General features: G+C 43.7%; 1 protein-coding gene across 1 annotated transcript in view; it reads left to right on the top strand.

The window, feature by feature from the left end:
* JAK2 (Janus kinase 2) overlaps positions 1-27,072 on the top strand; it is a 2,444,284-nt gene that overhangs the window by 2,074,745 nt on the left and 342,467 nt on the right. Inside the window, exons 21-22 of the mRNA XM_044060357.1 lie at positions 6,924-7,075; positions 7,624-7,774. Of these exons, the coding sequence (XP_043916292.1) occupies positions 6,924-7,075; positions 7,624-7,774 (303 nt within the window). The remainder of the gene's footprint in view (positions 1-6,923; positions 7,076-7,623; positions 7,775-27,072) is intronic.

Below are 27,072 nucleotides of genomic sequence, written 5' to 3' on the forward strand. Positions count from 1 at the left end.
ACCTTCACCAAACACTATCACTTGCCTCTGTATTCTAAGACTAGAGCTGGTTTTGCCACTGCAGTTTTGCAGGGCCTACTAGCTTCTTCTAACCCTGTTTAACTCCACCTCCCATCCTTAGCTTTGGGATTCTACCCAAGTGTGATGACTGCAGCAGGGTAACACGATGAACATAGTACAGTTTTGTACCTACCATAAATGTAGATGTTCGAGTGTTCACCCTGCTGCAAACCAGGTTACCCTCCCTCCATCCCCTCTGAACTAGCTGAACTTATCTATTCCACTCTATCCTATACAACCTCTGTGGTGTATCTGCTTGTGCCTAAAGGTATTGTTTTATTTTTATCTCTCTCTCTCTCTCTATATATATATATATATATATATATATATATATATATATATATATATATTTTGCCTACCTACTGGGGGCACCTGACATCTGGGGCAAGAAAAACTGAAGAAAATGGCATTGGATGCCTCTTGTCTGACATCAGGGAAGAAGCGATAGCAACCGACGCTGGACCAAGACTTTGGAACTCGGGCCGACTGCGGGACCACCTGATGGCAGGATAACCCAAGTGTGATGACTGCAGCAGGGTGAACACTCGAACATCTACATTTATGGTAGGTACAAAACTGTACTTTTCTTTGTTTGCAAGGTACAGAAACTTTCTCAAATAGGTAAAAGACCCAATCAAAGGAGATTTTGGGACAACTCGCAGCAAGATTCCAAGAGTTCTATACCGTCCTTTCCCTACAAGCCAGTTTGTTTATGCATATCAGCTTCCACCTTCCCCACCACCTCTGCCATTCCCAGGTTCTTCTGTCCCAAATCTCTTTCACCCCCCCCCCCCCAAAGAAAAATTTGGCAGTCCATAATTTCAGACAGATGGGTTCTACCAATCATTTTGAGGGGTTACAGAATGTCTTAGATTGCTCCTTCTCACCTTTAAGGGTTTCCGCAGCCTCCACCAAAACAGGTGCACCTTATTCTCTCTCTCTCCTTTAGAGACCTCTTCACTTGGGGAGCAGTTCAGTTGGTCTCTCCTCATCAAGAAGAAAAAAGGATTCTACTCAAAATGTTTGTGGTTACTAGAAAGGCGAACAGTATAAGAAACAATTTTGGATCTTTCTTTTCTCAACAAAGTTTTAAGATGTGAACCCTCCAGTCCTTACTTCTGTGATACTTCCTCATGCCTTTTTGATGACATTGGATTTAAGGGATGCTTATCTTCATATTCCCATTCCTACTCACCTGGATTGCAGGAAATTAAGGGTTTACATCTCGTCTTATTTTCATTTTTGCTTTACCCTTTGATATTTCCACTGTCCCAAGGGTGTTCACAAAGTGCCTAGCTCCTGTCATTGCCTTCTGCTGGCTTTGAGCAATTTATAATTTTCCTTATCTGGACAGTCTCCTCATTGAGGCTCCTTCCCAAGAGATTTTACTAACTTGTGGATTTTTTTCAATCTGGGGGGTCACTCTGAAGCTAAAAAGTCTTAATTCTATCCCAGGATCATATTTTCCAAGGATGCAGACTCAGTACTGTGTCAATGACCGCTTTTCATCTTGCAGACAGTGCTCTGTTCCTGTCATATTATTTTCAAAACATCCTACCTTTGAATGTGACTTCAGCAAGAGAGAGATTTTGAGAGCCCTATTGATACATGGCATCAGTGATTCGTATGATACCAGTCTTGGCATGAGGAAGATTCAGTGGTACCTCAACTCCATTTAGACTCTGCAGTTAGCCTTCCTAATTCCTCTCTTGCCCTTCATCAAAAAGTTAAATGGTGGCTTAACCAGATGACACTCAACCCAGGATTGTCCTTTAAAGTTCTTTTTTCTAAGCACAAATTGTTCACAGATCCCTCAGATCTGGCATGGGGAGCTTGTTCCAAGGGCATCAGAATCCAGGCGAGTTTGGCCACCAGAAGAAAGGAAGGACCACATCAGAGGAGTAGCTGGTTCAACTAGCGCCCTGAGCCAGACCCATGAATTAATGCCCCACCCCTCAGGTCTTCAGGTGAAGAGCATAAAAACAAAAAAAAACACTGTGATTAGGTACCCAGGGCAACGAAAATGCAAGATCCAGTCAGGTCCCCTTTCTATACCCTGTTCCTCATCTGCCTCTTTCCTGACATTTTATTAAAAATAAAATGGAAAACAAAATCTATTTTGCTTTTAAACTGTAGCAAGCTGCTTGCTACAGCTTATACCACACGTGTTACAGCACTATGTTTTTTACTTTAAAAGAAATGAAGGCACTTGTCGTAGTCCTTCGGTCTCTATATTCTCAAGGAACCCAGGTCATCTTCAGTTACACAGGCAAACACCACTGTTATGTAGCTCATAAACAAGTAAGGAGGCACCAAGTCTTACTGCCTCTGCAAGCTAGCTTTGATTGCGTGAGACACAGCAATTCAATACAGTGTCGTTCTTTTAAGCTGTGTATATTCCCTCAGAAAGGAAAACATGTGGAAAGCTTTTTGTGCAAATCCAGAGCATACCCTCATGAATAGATACTAAACAGAGTGACCTTTCTAGTCTTTTTCCTCATTGGGGTACTCCCCAGATTGAGCTATTTACTTCCAAACACAGCAGCCAACTTCGGCTGCTTTGTTCAAGAGTGCCATGCATTCAGGATAGGAAAACTGGTGCATGTCTTTCCTTTGGAAGGGGAGATTCCTATATGCTTTCCTTCTACTTTCTGTGATAACCAAAGTCCTTGTCAAAATCAGGACAACAATCCAAACCTCTTGTTGATGACTCTTTTTCGGCCCAGAAAGCATTGGTTCCCCATTGTCTTCCACTTGGCCAGGGGGAATCATCACGTTACCACAGAACAAAAGTCTAATTTACCTCCAATTTTACAGACCTTGAATCTGATTCTTTGTTGATAAAATTTTAATCCCTTTTCGGAACCACTTTTCTGAAGACATGCTTGAGGTTTTAGGAGGCTAGAAAACAAAATATAAGGAAATCCTAAGTTTCTAAATGTTAAAGAATCTCCTTATGGTGCCCCTAACAGAATCAGGACCATTATCAACTGGATATTCCTAATAATATTGATTACTTGTATGAGCTGCTCAGTTGATGGGCTGGCATTTTCTTCTTTTAAAACACATAGCCATTTCTTTCTGCCTATCTCTGGCTCCACCTCCTTCTTCTTGTTTGAGGTCAAGTAGTTTTTGAAGGGTGTCCTATACATCAAGCCACCTGAACTATGTCTTGGAAACTCCATTTCCTTTTGAGCCTGTGGTTTCTTCATCTCTCATGTTTTGTACTTGAAAATGTTGACTGCCTTGGTAGTCTTCGACTTTAACAGTTTCATTGATTAACTCCACTCTGACCACTTCAGAGCTGGATGTGTCCTGGAGTCGAGGGGTTGACTCCAAGGCTTTCAGAACCTACCCTAGCTCTGAGCTTTGGCTCTTTACAACTCATCTCCATTGTCTGTCTTGAATTCTAAAGACGTGGTGTCCCACGGAAGACTTTTTTTCAGGGTCTTCATATCCAATAAGGTCTTCTTCACACCCCACCTCGGCTTCAGCATTTGAGGAAATCATCTCCCACTTGAGAGAGGAAGTAACCTGCACTTCAGGCGATCCAGTGCAGACCTCCTCCATTTCTGGATCTTCTGTACCACATAATCACATTCTGGCTCAGCCTGCACCAGCTGACCCCAAACCAATCCAAGTCGTAGGTCTCCTGCTACTTCTGACTATCTCTTGGTATCTCCCCCTGATGGATGAGCATAGAAAGCACAAATGCAAGAGGAGGCCTTTAGATTCATCTCAGTTGCCCTTGCTTTTAGGACTACTGAGGTAAATCTGAGTACAAAAAGAGGCCTTTAGATTCACCTTAGTAGTCCTTAATGGAAGACACCAAATCTTGTTGAAGGGGAAGAGTCCCCCAGATCTCCCCTGAAGGACACCTCGTGGTGAGCTACAAAAATTAGTCTAGACAGTGGGGAGGTTGGTCCACCGATGCTCCTTCTCCAGAGCAGTCTATATTCCTCTAGCATTTTGATGCAGGCCCATCTATGACCTTGGTTCCCCCCATCCCCCAGCAGACTGTTAAGTGGAGTTGGTGTCCCAATGGGCTTGGATGGAAATGAATGAGGGTAGAGCCTGTCCCGCTGAAGCCAGGCAAGATTTTGTTGTCCTCAAAGGATAGGGTGCATTGGAGTAAGGGACTGCAGTGGATGCCATTGTGGTGGCTGCTGCAACTAAGAAGGAACTTTTGGAGGGAAATATAACTGTCCACCCCCCCCCCCAGCAGGAAGTACAGGGTGCTGGACATGTATGGGAAGCATGTCTATGCTTCAGTGAATTTTGCCTTATACGTACTGGACTACATAGCTCAATAGACCAGACTATAGAGGGATTTGATGAAGGACCTTTCAAATTCCCTGACGGTTTCCATGATGGTGTAGTTCTTTAGGGCTTTGTTGACTTAGCTGTCACCAGCAATATCCATGCATCTCTTGTCTAATGCAGTGGATAGTACAGCTAGAGCAAATAGGCACTGTTAATATTCACTGTTATTCCAGGATGTGACACTGTGATTTCATGGAAAGTTGCAAGACTTCCTTGTTGTCTGCCCCATTTGATGAGTCAACTTTATTCTGACCCAAGGTCAAGGACACTTTAACCAGGAGTGAACAGGATGGCAAAACTTAATCTACTGTTGGAATCCATTTCTTCACACCTCAGGAGTTCTCACATAATCAGAAGAGTGGAAAACCATTTTTGGTTGAGGAAGTCAGTTACTCTCAAGGGGGAGATGATTTCCTCAGGACACTTCTGGTGACAGGAACCCCTTTGGGGTAGGAGGTACTTTAATGGACATCACCATACTGGCAGATGTGGACCGCAGAACTTGGGGATTAGAGGTCCTTTCACTGATCAACCTTTTTAGCATTCAGGAACAGTTACCTGACTGCCCTTCTCTGTAGACAGTTGGGAGTTACTTAACTATCCACCCTTAAAACTGGAGGGCCATAAACTCTTGATTCTTGGATGCTGAGAGTAATAACAAGAGGCTGTTCCATTCCCTTAACATCCCCTCGAAAAATTATGAACAAGACCTTTTGAGACATCCCACCTTGACAGAAAAGTGCTGCAGCACAGGAAGTCAACTGCTGGAGAAAAGAGCAATCCAAGAAGAAGTACCAGACCACAGATGATCCAGCATCTACTCGAGGTTTGTTTCGGTGTCAAAAATGAATTGGGACACAACGCCAACTTTGGACCTAAGCTAGTAGAATCAGTTTGTTCAACAGATGTCATTCCAGGTGGTCATGATACAGTCTACATTACGTCTACTGAGAAGAATGGCTGAATGTGCTCGGTGGACCTATAGGGTGATTGCTATCACATCATGATAGACAGGAGTCCAGGAATTCACTGGTTCACACAAGAGACTCTTTACTACAGTTTTGCTCTTCCTAGTGTATTGCAGAAAACTTAAAAAAATCCAAACTGAAACCTGTTCAAATCTTAGAAGCCCGTAGGTTGCTACTTGGACACCACCGCACAAATAGCCAGGTTCCATCCATCCAGATTATCTAGGTGTCTTAAAGCTTCTCAAGTCTTGCACCATCACATTCCACTGACCTATCTGATTCTCTGACTTTTAAAATACATGGCTGCTGTTATCACATTAGTTCCTCATGCCAGGCTGTACATGAGGTACTTCAATGGACTGTCTGTTCAGTGTGCATTTCATGTTAATTGATGTAGCACCCCACTGGACTTGTCAAGGTTTGTAGACAGCATGTCTTATCGTGGCTGACTTCCCCACTGAATACCGTGGGATGTCTTTTTGTGTTTCCTCGGCAAAAGGCCACCGTAACCACAGATGGCTCTCCTTTGGGGATGTGGGGGCATTCAAAGGGAGGATGGCCCATGGGTATCGGGCCAAGGCCAACCTTTGTCAGTGTTCCAAAGATGCAGGTAGATCTCCGTGCTTTACAGGCCTTTCAGGATTGCATCCCATGGGTGTGTTAGCTGTACAGAAGATGATGATGTCTATGGTCTTGTACAGCAACAAGCAAGGCAAAACCTGGTCTTAACCCCTTCTGTTGAGAGGCCATGAGGGTGTGGCAGTGGACATTGTCTTCCCAGCACTTTCTCATTGCAGTGCACCTCCAGAATTAAGTCCAATATCTTAACAGACAAACTGAGCAGGTCAAATCTCCTGCAAAATGAGTGGTCTCAACAGATTTATAAGAACCCTAGTGAGTGAATGTAAGATAATTTTTCTTCTTTTGTATATTGTCAGCTGATATCCACCTATGATGTTGATATATGTAGTTCCATAGCCATGAAGTGGTAGCTGCAGTTGTTATGCAGTTTGAGCACAATTTCATTTGTCCTTTTTGATGATTTCTGGAAAGCTTTACTGTCAGAGATTTACAGATTTATAGTTTCCTGTTGGTAAATATCTCAGTTTTCCTTCTTTTGCTTCATTTTTGGGGCTATTTCTTTACTCTGTAGGTACAATCTTTTAAAGATTACAGAAAGTTGTTTATGATTAAGAACAAGCAATTGGCTTTAATGATTGTACTTGAAATTTTTCATTTTTGGCAACGAGAATTCAGTGTCAACCCTTTCAGAATATAAGCTAAAATGACAGTCATTGTGTATTACATAGTTGAATAGAGTGACTATTTTATTAAATAATAGGAATATGTGTACTGAATCACATGATAAATAATTAAAAAAAATACCCAGAGCACAGTCATCTCTTTTTGACTGAGCGATCTTTTGATAAAATTAAATGTCTAGTTTGGACACAAATAATGTGTAGTTTCAGTTTTAAGTTGATGTGCTTTTCTTCATAAGTTTGTTACTGTAATTTCTGTATTACATGGGAAAATGTATATAATATTTTTGCCTTCTCTTTTGTATCCCAGTTCTGGTAGAGAGAATCCCTTGGGTGCCACCTGAATGCATTTTAGATCCCAAAAATCTCAGTCAGGCTGCTGACAAATGGAGCTTTGGTACAACATTATGGGAGATTTGCAGTGGGGGAGACAAGCCACTGAATGCCCTTGATAGTGCAAGGGTAAGTATTGTGTTTTATAGATGATTTGATTGTGTTGTTTATTTATTTTTTTTTAATTAAAACACGGACTGCTTAATGCACTTAGCCTTAGTCATGAAATATGATAAATGATCAGTAATTCAGGAGATGGATTTTGTTTGTAGGCCTGTTTTCTTGTACAAAAGCTTTAGTTTGTATAGCATTTAGATGCATCTGTCAGTTCCTTACTGTGGCAGCTGAAAGAAGTGTATCACATGTCATTTGCCTTCTTTGTCGTTTGTCAGAATGATCAATAATCAGCACAGACACTGTTGACATGTTAAGCAACCCCAGAGACTGTTTTTTTTAGCCATTGCATTTCATTTTCTGTAGCTAGTTGTTGACATATTGATATACATCACTATATACTACAGCAGTCATTTAATTGACCACTGTGGCAGTCAGTTTAATTTATTTATATTTTAAAGGAATAACAGCTAGCAGTTACTGTTTTCTGGTGTGTCTAAACTCTATACTTTTATTTTATTTTTGTTTTGTTATTAAATTATATTTTTTGTTATTGTTTGTAGAAAATTCAGTTTTATGAAGACAGGCATCAGCTTCCTGCACCAAAATGGACTGAACTGGCAAACCTTATAAACAGCTGTATGGATTATGAACCTGAGTTTAGACCTTCATTCCGTGCCGTAATAAGGGATCTTAACAGTCTCTTTACTCCAGGTGAGTTAGTAGAAAGCAAAAACTTGTGTGTTTGCAGTATCTTTATTTATCTGTCATCTTCTCATACTGAAAGGTTAAATCTCCTACCAAATTTACATAATCATTATATGCAGTAATGTATAGGTTACAAGAGGTCAAACATTTCACATTTTAGGAAATTTGTTACTGAAATTCATAATTTACAAGACCGTATCCTGGATCTACCACTGTAAAGTAACCAAGTAGCCAAGAAATGGGAACAGAAATGCACATCTCATTTACATAATTTTGGATTTCCATGTCTGATTGCAATTATAATAATAATAGTCTGTTTTCTGTTCAGTCTTGGTTATCATGCCAACTGTTCATATTTTTGACAAACTGTGAAATTATTTTGTTGAATTAATCTTGTCATGATGTCCTTCAAGGATGCCTCTGCAGTCATCACATATGGGTTGTCCTGCCTCAGGGAGCCCTTCGGTCGGCCGGATTCCAAAGTCTGGGTCCGGCGTCGGCTGATGTCGCACTTTCCCCGACGTCAGAGCGCCTGGGGTATAAAAGCATCAGCCGACGCCATCTTCCTCAGTCTTTCTTTCCGCATAGTGCCCGAAGCAGAAGCAGTTCGCAAGTGCCGGTCGGCCAGCTCCTGTAATTCAGCTACCGAAGACTTCAAAAAGCTAAGTACCCCGTTGGGGACTCTTTCTTGCCTCAGCCGATGTCAGATAAAGTTAATAATTGTTTAACTTGTGGGAAACAAATACCTCATAAGGATTTCCTCTCTTACTGCTTCCCCTGCCTAGGCCCAGACCACGACGTCTCGGCCTGTTCAGCCTGTGCTTCCTTCAACCAACGCACTCTTAGACGTCGGGCGGAGTTTGCAGAGGATTTTTTTGGGGCTAGTTTTTCGTATAATATGCCGTCGGAGACTCCGACTTCTCATTTAGTTAAGAAACGGAAGGACAAGGACCGACACACGCGGGTCGCAGATGTCCTTCAAGGATGCATCTACAGTCATAACAAATGGGTTGTCCTGTCGTCAGGCAGCCCTTCGGTCGGCCGGATTCCAAAGTCTGGGTCCGGCTTCGGCTGATGTCGCACTTCACCCGACGTCATCTCTGCTGGTCTTCGGGTATAAAGGCATCAGCCGACGCCATTTTCCTCAGTCTTTCTTGCCGCGTGGCGCCCGAAGCAGAAGCTGTTCGCAAGTGCCGGTCGGTCAGATCCAGAGATTACTACTACCGAATACTACTTCGAAGACTTCTAAAAAGCTAAGTACCCCGTTGGGGACTCTTTCTTGCCTCAGCCGATGTCAGAAAAAGTCAATAACTGTTTAACTTGTGGGAAACAAATACCTCATAAAGATTTCCACTCTTACTGCCTGCCTTGCTTAGGCCCAGACCACGACGTAGCAGCCTGTTCAGCCTGTGCTTCCTTCAACCGACGAACGCTTAGGCGTCAGTCGGAGTTTGCTGAACAGTTTTTCGGCTCAGATTTTGCGTACATTATGCCGTCGGATCCTCCGACTACCCAAATTGTTAAAAACCGCAAAGAAAGACCGACACTCGCGGTCCGCGGTTTCGGCCGAAACCACGGTTAAGCAAGCCGCGAGTGTCTCGGTTTCGGCCAAAACCGAGAAAACCGGTCAACCTTCAGCCGAATCCATGACTACTACTGAGGCTCCTGCTACCTTAGTTGAATCGGCCTCTGAAGTTTTGCCTACTACTGTGGTTCCTAGTGATTTATCAGACACCATCCCTTTGGATGTCTCTACCCCAGCACGTGGTGCTGCTAGGCCTCCTGCAGCCATGTCTATTAAGGCCTTTGCCAGGGCTAAAGCAGCCAAAACTGTTAAATCAGTGCCTGTTAAGCCCCTCACACAGGCCCTCTTCTAGTTCACAAATGCTTACTCTGGCAGAGGATTTAATATCCTTAATTAGAGGATCCCAATCTCACCCAGACAGGGCCTCTCAGCCCCAGAAAAGAGACCTAGAGCAGAGCCCCCCGAGCCAGTGTCCTCTGATGATTCTTCGGATGACTCAGACATTACAGATCAGCCAGAGGCTCCTTTTTCTACTATGAAGATTCCGATGCTGAAGAATCCATTCCATCTGCCTCCCCACCAGAGGAATTTTCCTTTGGAGAAACCTTACATGCCATGAGAGAACAATTCCAATGGCAGGGACAAGATTTCTCAGATTCAAGAAAAAGGCTTAGGACTTTTCTGCATTTACCACAGCATAGGCCCTTAGCTATACCTCCAGTACTGCCTGTTGTGGATGATGCATTTAATGATGTTTGCACTGCTCCTGATACTTTGCTTCCAGCCCCTGCCAAACCAGATAGATTTTACAGGGTGCCAGACACTCATCACCACCTATACAAGGCCCCACTTGCAGATCCTGAGACTATATCCCAGGGGCCTAAGGCAGTGGCCTCGACTTCAGCAAAAAACCCTATTCCTTCTGAAAGGGAATCCAGGTCCTTAGAGAGATGGGGGAAAAAAGTTTACACCTCTGCTACTCTCTCAGCTAGAGCTCTAAACTGTCAGTTTCATATGATCCAATACCAAGAGTTTATGCTTGATCAGTTAACTAAGAAGCTGTCCTCTGATGACTCCTTAGATAAGAAATATGTTTTAGAAATGGTGAATAACATTCAGCAGGTTAGTAACCATTCTTTAAAATGTGACTATGATGCACTGGAGGCTTCATTTAGATCAGCCATGACTGGCACAGTGATAAGAAGGCATGCATGGTTGAAAGAACAGGTCTTGCGGATCATGTTAAAGCAAAGCTGTTAGATGCTCCTATGGATAAGGCCAGTTTATTTGGTACACCTGCTCAGCAAGTAATGAAGAAAATGGAAGAGAAGGCAAAATCTGTACAAACAGTTAAGGATTTCTTACAGGTTCAGCCCCCAAGGTTTAGCAGGAACTGGCCTGCCAAAAATTGGTCCTTTCCAGACTCCTCAAAATCTCAAAGAGGCAGGAATAGGCGCTCTAGAGGCAGAAATCAATCCAGAGGAGGTGCCTACAGAGGACGACAGTGGCAAGGCAATAACTGAGGCACAGACACAACCACTGCCACTGCAACAGGACAAACACAGTGACTTGGCTCTGACACCGCCTACCAGGGAGCAAATAGCAGCACCTTTAGGCGGAAAGTTAGCCTTATTTTCGAAAAATTGGCACTATATCACAAAAGACAAGTGGATTTTGCAAACCATAGACCAAGGCTACAGGTTCCACTTCCACACCTTACCAGTAAAAAGAGGAATGCCAAACCTACCTCCAAATCAAAAAACAGAAGCTCTAAAGCAGATAGCTCAATTAACAAAGATGAGAGCTGTGGAAAGAGTACCAATAACAGAACAGGGCAAAGGATTCTACTCCAGACTCTTCCTAGTACCAAGAAAAGAGAAAAGTTGGAGACCTATTCTCGACCTGTCCGTCTTAAACACATACATCATTGTCCCAAAATTCAAAATGCTGACCCTACAGCAACTTCTTCCCATGCTGGGCAAGGAGTGTTGGCTGGTAACTCTAGATCTCAAGGAGGCATACCTGCACGTCCCCATATGACCAAATTGCAGAAGATACCTCAGATTTCTTGCAGGATCAGAGCATTATCAATTCTCAGCATTGCCCTTTGGCTTATCTACTGCCCAGAGTATTCACAAAATGCCTGGCATCAGTAATCGCTCACTGCAGGCTACAGGGAATCCAAATTTATCCATACCTGGACGACTGCCTGTTACAAGCGGACAACAAAAGCAAGCTGACAACAGATTTACAAAGAGTCATTTGCTTACTACAAGCCCTGGGATACACAGTCAATTTAAAAAAGTCAAGACTGATACCATCCCAAACAAGAACATTCTTGGGTGCGGAATTGGACACAGTAAAACAAATGGCATTCCTAACTGCAGAAAAACAAGAACAACTTCCTCTTTACTTCTTGGCATTAACAAAACAGAACAAACTAACAGCAAGAAAAGTACTGCAGGCCTTGGGCTTCATGGCATCATGCATAATCCTGGTCCCACATGCCAGACTGCATATGAGAAAACTACAGTGGTACCTAAAGAATTTATGGTCTCAACACAGGCACAGCTTAGAAACCGAAATCCCACTAATCCCATGCCTGAAACAGGAGTTCCTATGGTGGGCTCAAGCATGCCAGTCAACCCCAGGCTTGCCCTTCCACAACTTTCAAGCAAGCCAAACCATCACAACGGACGCCTCAGACCTAGGCTGGGGGGCACACATGTTGGACAAATGCATACAAGGATTGTGGACTCCAGACCAGCTGCACCTGCACATAAACCAAAAGAAATGCTGGCAGTAAAACTAGCAATCCAGAAATTCAGACCATTCCTCAAAGAAGGCCATTTAATGATAAGGACAGACAACACCACAGTCATGTGGTACATCAACAAACAGGGAGGCACTCATTCATACCCCTATGCAGAATGACTCTGGACCTTTGGAATATGGCTCTGAGCTACAACATCCAGTTACAGGCAATATTTGTGCCGGGAAAAGAAAACATCCTAGCAGACTTGTTAAGCAGAACCACCTCGGATGCTCACGAATGGATGCTACATCCGGACATCTTCAAGGCCATCACAAAGAAATGGGGAATGCCACAAATAGACCTATTCGCATCCCCACTCAATCACCAGCTCAAAAAATCCTGCACAAGGACATACCACCCACTTGCATGGAAGGTGGACTCTCTATCCCTCAGTTGGAAAGGCCTGACAGCATATGCATTTCCACCTCTTCCTTTGATGCACAAGGTACTACTGAAAATCAAAGAGGAACGTCCAAGGATAATCCTGATAGCTCCGAATTGGCCAAGACAACACTGGTATCCATTGCTGAGGAGCATGTCTCAGAGATGAATGTGGTCAATACCCTGATGCCTTTGATGTTAACTCAGAACAACTACAACATCATACACCCAAACCTAAAAACCTTGCAACTGACTGCCTGGAACATCACATAGCAGCAACTAACCCAGACCTATCCCAAAGGGTTAAAGACATTATCCTTGAAGCCCGCAGACCTTCAACAAGAAGGAACTATGCAGGAAAATGGAAAAGGTTTGTCATTTGGAGCACTGAAAGAGGAAAAGATGTGTCGAACATAGACATTGCTAACATCCTGGAGTACTTGGCAGAGCTTCTACATACAGGCCTGTCCTATTCCTCCATCAAGATACATGCATCAGCTATTTCAGCAGAATACAGCTTGATCCACCTGTCTTTTCGCATCCTCTACTCAGGCAGTTCCTCAGAGGGATCAAGAATGTAAAACCTCCTAGGAAACCACCATTACCAGCATGGGACTTGAACTTTGTGCTAGAAAAATTGACACTCCCTCCATTTGAACCAGCAGCAACAGCAGATCTTCAACATCTATCATGGAAAACTGCTTTCCTACTGGCAATTACTTCAGCAAGGAGGGTTTCGGAGCTACAGGCCTTAATGGCAGTACAACCTTTCCTAATCTTCCATCAAGATAGGGTGTCCATGAGAACTAATCCTACATTTATGCCTAAGGTGGTATCCAGAGTGTCCTTAAACCAGGCAATCCACCTACCTACCTTCTTTCCCAATCCACAGAACAGGGGGGAAAGACTGCTGCATACCTTGGATGTACATAGACAGTTACGCTACTACCTGGACAGAACCAAAGGTAATAGAAAAACTGACCAGCTTTTAGTAGCCTATGCAACAGGAAGGGAAGGAAAAGCAATTTCCAAACAGACAATCTCCAAATGGATAGGAAATTGCATAAGATTCTGTTACTCTTACCATGGAAAACCAATTCCACAGAACATAAGACCTTATTCTACAAGGGCTACAGCCACTACCACAGCTTTCTTACGAGGAGTGGCAACCAAGGACATTATTGAGGCGGCTACTTGGACCTCCGTGCATACATTTGCCAAGCATTACAATTTACCTCTATACTCTAGATCCCGAGCAGGGTTTGCCACTGCTGTACTGCAAGGGATCCTAACTACACCATAATTCTTCGTCCTCCTCCCCTAGTTTGGCTATGGTATTCTACCCATTTGTTATGACTGCAGATGCATCCTTGAAGGACATAGTACAGTTTTGTACCTACCATAAATGTAGATGTCCGAACAGGATAGCATCTGCAGTCAGGATTACCCACCCTCCTTCCCCTCTGTGGTACTCCTAGGGTATTTACCCTCCTAATAGCTAGCTGGGGGGGAGTCTCTTATGGTGTATTTGTTTGTATATATGTACATACATGCTTATTTTTGTGTTTGCCTTCTACTATTTTGGAAACATTGGCATTTATCCAAAATTTAGCTTTCCAAGAGGGCAATTGGCATCTGGGGCAAGAAACACTGAGGAAAATGGCGTCGGCTGATGCCTTTATACCCGAAGACCAGCAGAGATGACGTCGGGTGAAGTGCGACATCAGCCCCAGACTTTGGAATCCGGCCGACCGAAGGGCTGCCTGACGACAGGACAACCCATTTGTTATGACTGCAGATGCTATCCTGTTCGGACATCTACATTTATGGTAGGTACAAAACTGTACTTTTCGGCTGAAACCATGGCCAGGCCTACCGCGAGTGTCTCGGTCTCAGCTGAAACAGAGTCCTTGGTACTTCCAATTACCGAAACCGCTCAGCCGACTACCTCGGTCCCGGAGGCCCCGGCTGAGTCTGTTGTTGAATTTCCAACAGAAACTGGTGTCCTGGAACCTTCCGACACCATTCCTTTAGACAAATCTACACCAGCACGTGGTGCAGCCAGGCCTCCTGCATCCATGTCCATTAAGGCATTCTCCAGGGCTAAAGCTGCTAAACTCTCAAAAGCTTTGCCTCCCAAGGTTATCCCTCAGGGACCCTCTACTGGTTCACAGATTCTAAGCTTAGCAGAGGATCTTATCTCTTTAATTAGGGGCTCTCAACCTCATCCGGACAGGGGATCTCAACCTCCTCCAGACAAAAGGCCCAGGGTTGAGCCCTCTGATCCCCACTCCTCAGATGAGGCCTCTGATGGCTCTACTCTCTCGGACCACCAGGAGGAGTCTTTTTCGGCCTACGAGGATTCTGATGCAGAGGAATCTATTCCCTCGGCCTCCCCTCCTGAAGAGTTTTCCTTTGGGGAGACACTACACACCATGAGAGAGCATTTCCAATGGCAGGGCCAGGAATTCTCTGATTCCAGGAAAAGATTAAGGACCTTTTTACATTTGCCTCAGCATAGACCTTTACAAGGCCCACTCTGCTGATCCAGAAACTATTTCCCAGGGCCCTAAAGGGGTTGCAGCTGCCACTGCTAAAAATCCTCTCCCCTCCAGAGCTTCAGAGAGATGGGGTAAAAAAGTGTATACTTCTGCTACTCTTTCTATGAGGGCATTAAATTGTCAATTTCATATGATACAGTACCAAGAGTATTTGTTAGATGAATTGCATAAAAAACTGTCTTCACCTGACCCCCTAGACCGCAAGTCACTTCAGGATCTGGTACATAACTCACAACAGGTTAGCAACCATTTCTTGCAATGTGGTTATGATGCATTGGAAGCTTCATGTAGGTCAGCTATGACTGGCGCAGTCATACGTAGGCATGCTTGGCTGAAGGAACAATCTCTGCCAGACCATGTTAAAGCAAAGCTGCTGGATGCTCCTCTGGAAAAGCAAAAGTTATTTGGCTCCACGGCTCAGGAGGTCCTAAAGAAATTTGCAGAAAAGGCAAAATCCGTACAAACAGTCAAAGATTTTCTCCAAGTACAACCACCAAGATTCAGCAGGAATTGGCCTTCCAAGAATTGGTCCTTTCCAGACACAGAGAGGTTTCAGAGAGGCAAGAACAGGCGTGCCAGAGGGTAGAGGGCAAGCTAGAGGCTCCTACAGAGGACGTCAGTGGCAGCCTCCCAACCAGACAGGTAATGCAGGACCTCCAACTGCTGCACAAGGACAGGCTCAATGACTTTACTTTGACACCGCCAACCAGGGCTCAATTGGAAGCACCTTTGGGCGGAAAGCTTTCTTTATTCTCAGAAAATTGGCACAGTATTACAAGGGACAAATGGACACTGCAAATAATAGACAAAGGATACAGGTTTCATTTCCACACATTACCAAAAAGAAAGGGCATGCCAGACCTGCCACCGAATCAAAGGGCAGAGGCTTTGAAACAAATTTCCAGCTTAATGCAAATGAAAGCTATAGAAAAGGTTCCTCTCTCAGAACAAGGCCAAGGATTTTATTCCAGACTATTCCTTGTTCCAAGAAAAGAAAAACAATGGAGGCCTATTCTCGACTTGTCCACACTGAATACTTATCTCATTGTGCCAAAGTTCAAAATGCTGACTCTACAGCAGCTCCTTCCCATGCTGGGCAAGGGGTCTTGGCTGGTAACTCTAGACCTCAAGGAGGCATACCTGCATGTCCCTATCAGACAAAGTTGCAGAAGACACCTCAGATTTCTTGCAGGGTCAGAGCATTATCAATTCTCAGCATTGCCCTTTGGCTTATCTACTGCACCCAGAGTATTCACGAAATGCCTGGCATCAGTAATTGCACACTGCAGACTTCAGGGGATTCAAATATACCCATATCTGGACGACTGCCTTATACAAGCGGACAGCCAACAAACTTTGGTACAACACTTGAATTATGCCATCCACCTACTTCAGGCCTTGGGATATACAGTCAACTTTCACAAATCAAGACTTGTTCCATCCCAAAGAATAACCCTTTCTGGGTGCAAATCTAGATACAACCACCCAAATGGACTTCCTCACAGAAGAAAAACAAAATCAACTACCAGATTACTTCAAAAATCTGACAAGACAAACCCAGCTGATTGCAAGGAAAATCCTGCAGGCCCTGGGTTACATGGCTTCTTGCATCCTTCTGATTCCACAAGTAAGACTGCATATGAGGAAACTACAATGGTACCTAAGGAGTTTATGGACTCAGCACAGTCACAGCCTGGAAACTTTGATACCACTCATTCCATGCCTTCAAAAGGAATTTCTGTGGTGGGCTCAAGCAAGCCAGTCAAACAGGGGTCTGCCTTTCAGCAAACCAATAGCCAGCCAAACCATTACAACAGACGCTTCAGACCACGGATGGGGAGCGCACATGGAGGGCAGATGCATTCAAGGTCTATGGTCACAAAAAGAGCTACGCATGCACATAAACCAAAAGGAAATGCTGGCAGTGATACATGCAGTCGAAGCCTTCAAACCCTTTCTGCATCATGGCCATCTACTAATAAGGACAGACAACACCACGGTTATGTGGTACATAAACAAGCAAGGAGGCACCCATTCCTATTTTCTTTGCAGGCTGGCAATGAATCTATAGGAACTTTCCTTGAAACTCAATATACAGCTACAATCCCAGTTTGTGCTAGGGAAAGACAATATACTGGCGGACAGCTTAAGCAGAAATATCATGGATGCTGCACCCAGACATCTTTCTACAGATAACACAATCATGGGGGAGGCCGGACTTAGATCTTTTTGCCTCCCCCCACAATCATCAACTGAAGAAATTCTGCTCAAGGACATACCACCCACAAGCATGGAAAGTGGATGCCCTCTCTTTCAGCTGGAGAACTCTGACAGTGTATGCATTTCCACCTCTCCCATTAATGACCAAGGTTTTACTGAAGATCAGGACAGAGCAGCCAAAAGTGATTCTGATAGCTCCAGACTGGCCAAGACAGTACTGGTACCCACTGTTAAAAGAGCCTGCCACGCACGAAACCATGGCCTCTTCCTCTATGGCCACTTCTACTGACACAGCACAATTACAAAACTCTGCATTCCAACCTGAAAACCTTGCAACTAACAGCCTGGAAAATACCTTGACTCCTCCTCAGGACAAGCTATCCCAGAGAGTGAAAGATATTATTATGGAAGCTCGCCGGCCTTCCACAAGAAAGGCATATTCAGCAAAATGGAAAAGATTCCACATTTGGAACACCACAAAGGGTCTAGATGCGACAGTGATGAACATGGCACATATCCTGGAATACTTGGCAGAAATGTTCCACAATGGTCTGTCTTACTCTTCCATTAAAATTCATGCTTCAGCAATTTCAGCAGAGTACAATACTGATCCACCTGTCTTCTCTCATCCTCTCCTAAGACAGTTTCTAAGAGGAATCAAAAACATCAATCCTCCAAGGAAACCACCTCTACCTACTTGGGACCTTAACCCGTGTTGGAAAAACTAACACTGCCTCCCTTTGAACCAGCAGCATCTGCAGAACTACAGTTCCTGTCTTGGAAGACTGCTTTCCTTCTGGCCATAACCTCAGCAAGAAGAGTATCTGAGTTACAGGCCCTTATGGCAGTACAGCCATTTCTTATTTTTCATCTGGACAGAGTTTCATTGAGAACCAATCCTACATTTATGCCAAAGGTGGTATCCAGGGTTTCATTAAATCAAGCAATTCACTTGCCTACCTTCTTTCCAAATCCACAAAACAAAGGGGAGAAACTTCTGCACACCCTGGACATACACAGACCGTTGCGCTACTACTTGGACAGAACTAAAGGTTACAGAAAAACTGACCAGCTGTTGGTAGCATATGCTGCTGGTACACAAGGAAAAGCAATTTCCAAATAGACAATTTCAAAATGGATAGGGAATTGCATTCGTTTTTGTTACTTCTTTCATGGAAAAACTGTGCCAGCTAACATTAGACCTCATTCCACGAGAGCCACAGCCACCTCCACAGCCTTCTTAAGAGGGGTGGCTACCAAGGACATTTTAGAAGCTGCTACATGGAGCTCCATGCATACATTTTCCAAACATTACAATTTACCTTTATATTCCAGATCCAGAGCAGGCTTTGCTACGGCAGTCCTGCAGGGCATTTTAGCTACACCATCCTTTACATAGTTCCTCCACCCCCAGATTGGCTATGGTACTCTACCCATATGTGATGACTGCAGATGCATCCTTGAAGGACATAGTACAGTTTTGTACCTACCATAAATGTAGATGTCCGATAGGTATGCATCTGCAGTCAGGTTTACCCTCCCTCCTTCCCCTCTGTGGTATTTCTTGGGTACTTACCCCTCTTATAGCTAGCTGGGGTGATCTATTATGGTGTATTTGTTTTTATATTATTGTGCATGTTTGGATTTTTAAATGCTTCTCTCCGAATTTAGCCTTCCTTAGAGGGCACCTGGCATCTGGGGCAAGAAAAACTGAGGAAGATGGCGTCGGCTGATGCTTTTATACCCCAGGCACTCTGACGTCGGGGAAAGTGCAACATCAGCCGACGCCGGACCCAGACTTTGGAATCCGGCCGACCGAAGGGCTGCCTGAGGCAGGACAACCCATATGTGATGACTGCAGATGCATACCTATCGGACATCTACATTTATGGTAGGTACAAAACTGTACTTTTTAGTTAGTCCTTACATAGTTTTATATCTACTGCATCTGATGGTTTACTGTGTGTGCACATATTATATCAGATACTTCTTACTTCACTGATGTTCGGTACTATGTCTTTATCTGCAATTGCTTTTGATGTTTACTCTGTATGTTCAGTGTCTTGGAGATTTTTTTCCTTGGGATTCCATAGAAAATGGGACTTTGCAGCTGTATGCCTCAGACAGAAAATTAGATAAAAATACATGCACCCATCCATTTAATAAATCTTCCAGAAATTTGTATCTGTGTGGTGCCTAATGTGGGCCACCCATTTTACATTGCAGACCTGCCTTTGTTCTTATTGAACAACACTGTAGTCTTAGCTAGCATTTCCTCACTTGCATCCTTTGTTGCCTTTTTTTACTGCCATTTACAGTTTGTGTTTAGTATTGTAAACTTGGTATCCAGAATGTTTCCTGAACCTTTGACAAATGTTTGAAGTGAAGGTCTGTATGATCCAGAATGTGTGCTTTACTGATTTTGGTAATTTGGCCACCTGTATAGTACAACATTTAAGAATCTTTCACATCATATAGTGTATATATTGTGTTATGAAGTATGTGACAGGAAAGTTTATTCTTGAAGTGCAGGAATAGCAGTCCAAGAAACCTTAGATCCATCAGGCTCCTCTGCCTCTTCCTCAGATCCGATGGTGGAGCCTCCAAAGAAGAAACTTAAGAAGTCTGATCCGAAGACTGCTACTTCACTGAAACTGTCATCAGACAAAATTGGCTTCCCCAGATCCTGGATTATCGAATCCAAAGCTTCTACCTATGACTAGATATTACCCCTCCATTGATCCGGTACTCTATCGGGTCATGTCTCCATTTTTATAGTCTCTCCGTCATTCCAGGTCTCCCTTTGGGGCTTCATAGTCTGATTCCTCCAGAATCTGACCAAAGCCAATGTGGATAGAATGATAAGAAGCTTCTCTCAGCTCAGATTCAGATGGGAGTTGTTCTGGCTCCTACCCCTCTGGTTAGGAAGCCCTCCATAGTTTTACACATCCGATCTTGGCTTCTTCTCTGATCCGACTAGTGGATTCAGAGTCCTTGGATCCAAATCTGCCAGGGACAATCTGGGTCAGATCCAAAGATCATTGTATCTTTGGCTCCATGACCTTCTTTGAGTGCACCAGCTCCAAGTGCATCTGAGCCGAAGCATTCCTGTCATATCCGAAGTGTTGGAATCAACTATGAAGTCTCTGCCCCTCGGTGCTTCAGCACTGGATAGTTCAGCTGCAGCCTCTGCCTTAGCTGGACTACCTTCGGGACATGGGGAGCCGATGGAGTGGAAGTTTCGAGGTAGTGGAGAGAATGTTTTCTACTTCTGCTGGACGGACGGTTCATCCCTCCTTGGATCTCCCCTGTGGATCCCATGTGTTTCTGCACCTGGAGCCTCATCACTATACTTTGCAGGGACAGCCAACCCAAAGTCTGCAGGCTGCCCAGCAGGGTATTACAATTTCTTCTTCTCTCTGGAGCACCACGCCAAAGTCTCTAGGAAGAGAAAGTGCAGGAGGAGGCAGTTAGACTCCCCTCAGGAGTTGGTCACCAAAGATATTGATTTTGAAGAGAGGGAGGGTCCCCAAGATCACCGCTTGATAACATTTCATTGGGAGACATCCTAGAGGTCCTTAAGCAGGGTGGTAGTTGGTCTACTGATAATCATTCTCAAGAGGAATCTGTATTCCTTGAGGCTTTGGCATCTGGCCCATCTACCTCCTGGGTAATTCCGTCCACCAATGAGCTCATTGACTTAATCTCTAAGTAGGAGTGGAAGGACCCAGACATGGTTGAGCTGATCCCCAAGAGACCCGACCAGATTTTGGCACCATCTCAAGGAAAGAAATATTGGAGCAATGGAGTTCAGTAGATGATGTGGTCGTTGCGGCAGCCACCAAGAAGGAGCTCACAGAACAAAGTTCTGCTGTCCATCCCCCTAACAGGGAGTCAACAGCATTGGACAGATTTAGGAAGCATGTTTATGCTTCAGCAACATTTTGCGCTCAGATCACTGAATTATTTGCCACACTTCACTAGATTGCAGAGGGATTTGATTAAAGAACTCTCCAAATCCTTTGCTGGGACCAGTACTTCAGAGGTCAGACTTCTGTGGCCTCTCAGTTGGCCACCCTACAATTGATTACTAATTCGTCCATGAGGCTCATTTCGCATGCAGCTGAAGGTACCTCAAGGGCAGCGGGTTCAGGCATTTCCATTAGGTGGCATGCCTGGTTGCTTTTGTGTGACTTGAAGAAGCCCTTCAAGTCTTCCTTCATAAATATGTTTTTTGATGGAACCTCTTTATTTGGCCCTAAGGTAAAAGTCACACTCCTCAGGTGTGAACAAGATGGAAAGTCCCTCTTCGCTGTAGGAGTTTGTTTTTTGATCCCGCAAAGAACCTTTTCCAGGAATTAATGAGGAGGTTGGAAAATGTGGTTCAGAAAGTCCCAGGATCCTTTTCAAGATCCTTGTGGAGATAGTTCCCTCAGAGGCAAAGGGGGAACTTGAATGGAAGACATCACCTACATGGCAGAGGACGCCTACAGAACCAGGGGTCCAGAGATTCTTTCTCTGACAGAGTCTATCAGCCTCCTGAAAGAATGCTCAATTGTCTACCTCTGGAGACAGTCGGGGGGTCATTTATCCCTGCACCAGAGAGCCTGGCTAGACATTACAAAATATACATGGGTGCAAAGGATTATTTCCAAAGATTATATAATTCTCTTTTCTATGCTACCTGCACCTGTATGCAAAATTCCCAATGTTCCAATCAGAGGAAAGGAGCAGCACTAGAAATAGAAAAGCTGCTAGAAAAAGTCATCCAAGAAGTCCCACCATACTAGATAGAATCCGGAACTTACTCCGGATTCTTTTTAGTGTCAAAGGAAATAGGGTACTGGAGACTGATTCTGGATCTCAGTAGTCTGAACAGATCAGTTCAGCACACCAATTCCTGATGGTCATGGTTCAGTCCATTCTGCCCTTTTTGTGCAAGAACAACTGGATATGCTTGATAGACCTTCATGATATGTAATATCACATAAAAATTAACAGACAGTCCAGAAAGTACTTATGCTTCTGGCTGGGAGCCGGTCATTACCAGTTCAGAGCACTGCCCTTTGGCCTCACCACATCCCCCAGGGTGTACATCAAATGCATATAAGTGTTAGCAGCTATCTTGAGACTGCAGGGATTGCGAATGCTTCCATACTTGGATGACTGACTCATAACCTGGCTGACCAGTTGTCTACTGATACGATCATGAGATCACGTACTCCAGACTTGCTCCCTCCTGGGGATTACCATAAATTTCACCAAATCTCAGTTAAAACTGCCTCAGACATTTGATTTTAGTATATTTAGGAAGATGCTATTAAATTTTAGAATGGCTTCTTCTAGGGAGAGGTCACCAAGGAAAGATCAGCTTATTGAAGATAGTGTTATTAAAGGTCAGAGTCTTAAATTTGAGAGTTTACAACAGTTTTTGTAGTGCTGGAATTTGGAGAAGGGGGGATTTGTTGTATAGAGGTGGGTTGATGGTCACTGAGGAAGTCAGCTAGAGTGGAGGGGTTATGGTATATATAGTTGGGAGTTAGAAGAGAGGATCCAATCTGTGTGTGTACTACCTATATTAGAGTATTTATTTAGTTGAGTGGGGGTATTGATCATTTGGTGAAGCCATAAAAATGAATGCTAGTTTTTGGAGCATTGCTGGAGAGAGAGAGGGCCAATGCTAACATTACCCATTATGATAGTTTTGTAGGAGATAGTATGTGAGATCCAGGCTAGGAAGTATTCTATGATAGGGATGTTGTCACCTGGAGGTATGTAGATTGAAGCAATGGCTATGGTTTTGTGAGTATTCAATTTGCAGTTAACTATGAGGATTTTAGCTGGGTGGAAGTTAGCAGCGGACGTTGATAAAGAATATAGGGTGAGATGTTCCGAGTAAAGTATGGCTACCCCACCACCTTTTTTTTTTTTGATATTCTATCTTGCATTATTTTGTCGCCAGGGGGTAGAATTTCTTTATCAGATAACTGATGTTTTAGCCTGGTCGAGAGGGCAAGTATGTCAGGAGAGTGCTGTGCTATGCAGGAGTGAACTAGGGTGACTTTGTTGAGCATACTTTGGATATTGAGAGAGAGTATAGTTAATTTTTTGGAAGTTTTGGAGCTACGTATTTGAGAAACTAGAGGTGAGTTGCAGTGGGAGGGGGCATGCTGGGATGAGTAAGAGGAGTTGTTGGTAGGACCAGGATTGGGGTGAATATCTCCAAAGAGTAGTTGGTTAAGTATAGGGAATTTCTGAATTCAGTGATTGAAGTTAGAGATAATGTTTTGTCTTTGTTTTACTGGTTGGTGGGATGGATAGGAATAATTTAATTTTGTGTAGGTGGGTATTATTGTGATGGTATAGAGTAGGGGCAATATGAAATGTAAGTTTTGTTGAGAGGTGTGTATTTATGTAGATAAGTATAGGAGGTAGATTAATGTGTGTGTGAGAGAGTAATGGTAGGAGGTAGAAATGGAGAGAAACAGGGAGTACAGATGTAGTTAGGATAAGATGTAACATTTTTTTAAGGAGTAGGTAGATGATGTGTAGAAAGGGGTCCCCTACATATTACCAAAATGCCACTTCACTGACTTTCACATGACAGAGCCGACAACACCAACAGGACATAATATCTACTGCTTGCAACACTGACAGGAAACTTACAGTGAATAACCCATTGGCCAACCCAACAAGCACACAATGGCAACAAACAAAACAAACTCATGTGGGGGCTTTGCCCCATACCCCCCATGTGGGGGCTGCACCCCCAATCCCCCTAACTAAATATACCAACTCTGAGATTGCAGTACCATGGAGGTAAGAGGCAAAGGTCGGCATGCTGGCCAAGGACTTCCTTACCTTCAGTTTCCCGTCGATGTTCCTAGTGGTTGGTGTTATGTCCTGTCGATGTTGTGAAACTCAATGAAGTGGTGTTTCGTTAATATGAAGGGGACCTGTAGAAAGATGAGTAGCAGAAGGGTAATGAGTAAGAGAAGTACAGTAATAGAGCTGGGAAGGGGTTAATTAATATGAGAAGACAGTTTAAGCAGATTACTTATGGTAGGGTGGAGAGTAGGCGGCAGGTATATGCCGATGTAAAAAGACAGGAGGTGTAGTTTATTGGAATGACAGAGTAGGGGGCTGGACTAAGGGAGGTGTGGTTATTAGTATGGCAGGAAGTGGAGGTGATAGGATGAATTGAGAGAAAGTAGGGAGAGGCTGGAAGTAGTGGTTATCTTAGAGTACAAGTCTAGTGTATGTGGGGGTGGGTGGGAATAGGGATGGGTTAGGGTAGCTGAGTGAGCCTGAGCAAAGTGAGGGTGAATGGAGCCGGTTGAACCCGACCTCTAGAGGGTCAGAAACAGTTAATAAAGTGTATGAGAAAGGGAGGTAAGTGTGGTGCATTCAGCCTATGGAATAAATAGTCATATTAGCTCACACGTTGTAGAATATAACGTTTGCTTAGCACAGAAATCAAATATCAAGTAAGGTGAATGTGGACTATCCAGAGATAAGCAGCAGGGTCTTTAGCACTGGAGTTCATAGGAATAATTTTCAGCACAGTATCCTTGACAGCCTCTCTTCCTTTTCCAGGAGTACAGACTGTCCGAAACCAGGTCAGATAAATAATCAAAAATTCCTCAGTTTTAGCCCAATTGATTCTACAAGCCTTGGGATCAGTGTGTGCAGTGATAGTTCTAATTCCACTAGCAAGATTTCATATGAGGTTCTTTAATGGATGTTAGCAACTCAGTGGTCCATTCTTCATCATTATATGTCCACGCAGATGAGAATTATCCAAGCATGCAAAAAATACCTTTGGTGGTGGATTTGCTCAGATCAGGTTCTACAAGACCACCCCTTCATTCTTCCTCAACCCAAGGCAATAGTGACCACGGACACATCCTAGTTTGGCTGGAGGAGGGGGCACTTCCTGGGAAAAAACGTCCATGGCACGTGGTCCCCTGAAGAGGCCACTTTGCATAATTTCCTGGAAATGAGAGCACTGCTGTTAGTGTTGCAGGCTTTCCAAGATTCTCTCCCTTTCAGCACACTTGCGGTTCAAACAGACAATATGTCTGTAGTTTGGTACATCAACAAACAAGGAGGAACCAGATCTTACCCTCTGTATTGAGAAGATCTCCGAGTCTGGCAATGGGCGACCTCATCCTTCTGATTTCTGATAGCAATGCACATTCTGGGGAAATCCAGTGTGATAGTAGACAAAGATGAGCAGTTCCATTCTACTACCTCACAGGAGGTCTGTCAACAAGAAAGTGGCAGAAATTATTTTTTGTTAATGGGGTCAGCCACGCTGCGACCTAATTGCATCGTCCCTAAACAGCAAGTGCAGCAGACTTTTTGCCCTAATCCCCCCACCAGATGAGTCACCAAGACACTCTTCCCCTACACAATAGGCCCCCCCGGTCTCCTCTGTATTTATCCTCCAATTCCCAAATTTCTGCAGAAATCATCCCAGTTTTGAAGAGTAAATTCATCCTCATCTCCCCTTATTGGCCTTGACAAATTTGGTTCCCCTCCCTTTGACTTTACCTAGTCTCCCCTCCTTGGAGTCTGGATCCAGTTCCAGAACTTCTGTCTCACCTGACAGGAATGATTCATCTGGATATCTCAAACCTGAAGCTGATCGCATGGTTTCTCCACTTCCATTGACAGCCAGACAACCTGTGCTGTCTTTTATCGTTCGACATATACTTTTGTACTTTGCCACAAGGCTCCAACTAGGAAACTTTATAGAAGTAAATGGAAGAGGTTTATTTTTGATCATAGCAGAAACATGTTGACTGTCTTACAGCACCAATGCATAGTCTCCTTGAATTTTTAGACACAACTTTCAACAAAGGAGCCAGCTCATCAGTTACTACTACTGTGATGACTTGGTGGTTGACTGCTGTTACTATGGTGTATGGGGTCCTGGGTTCAAGATCTGCATGGCTGTTTATTCCTAGTACCAACCTATGAACCTATATAGGAAATTCACCTCGGGGATCACATCAGTTGCCCTGGTAGACACGGGTCCAGTGTAGTAAATATTGTGGGAAGAAATAGCCAGGGAATTGTTATTTCTAGGCTTGTGTAGGCCCTAGGGCTGATAGCCTAGTACCAACCTATGAACCTATTAAGGTACAAGTAGGTGCCATTTCTAATTTCCATGTAGGGATTGAAAACTCCTCCTTGGCTTCATCTAAACTTTGTAAAGCCGTTTTGAGAGGTACACTTACTTTGAGACCCCCTTGTAAGTATCCAACTCCCCCATGGAACTTAAATTTGGTATTATAAACCTTAATTCACCATTCGAACCAACAGCTAAATGCGAGTTAAAATTTTTGACCTGGAAAACTATATTTTTGGTAACCTTCACTTCTAGTAGAAGATTGTCAGAACTGCAAGCACCGTCTTCTAAACCTCCTTATGTAGTATTTCATAAGGATAGGATGGCTTTATGAACCAATCCTGCCTTCCTTTCTAAGGTTGTGTCAAACTCAAATATGAACCAATCTATTAATTTGCCAGTTTGTTTTCAAGATTTTACATACAAAGGAATATATATTATACTTACTGGACAATCACAAACGGTTGCGTTTTTACTTTTGTAGAACAAAACATTTTAGAAAAACATCAGTTGTTGTCTCCTTTGTACATTCCAAATTAGGCAAGCCAGTCACAAAGATAACCTTAGCCAGATGTCTAACCGATTGTTTATCCTTTGTGTATAACAAATTGGGCCTTTCCTTACTAAAAACTTAAGAGCCAGTTCAACCAGGTCCATGGCAACATC

The sequence above is a fragment of the Protopterus annectens genome, chromosome 2.part0, assembly GCF_019279795.1.
Source record: "Protopterus annectens isolate FY-2018-M chromosome 2.part0, PAN1.0, whole genome shotgun sequence".
In the NCBI taxonomy this organism is placed as follows: domain Eukaryota; kingdom Metazoa; phylum Chordata; order Ceratodontiformes; family Protopteridae; genus Protopterus; species Protopterus annectens.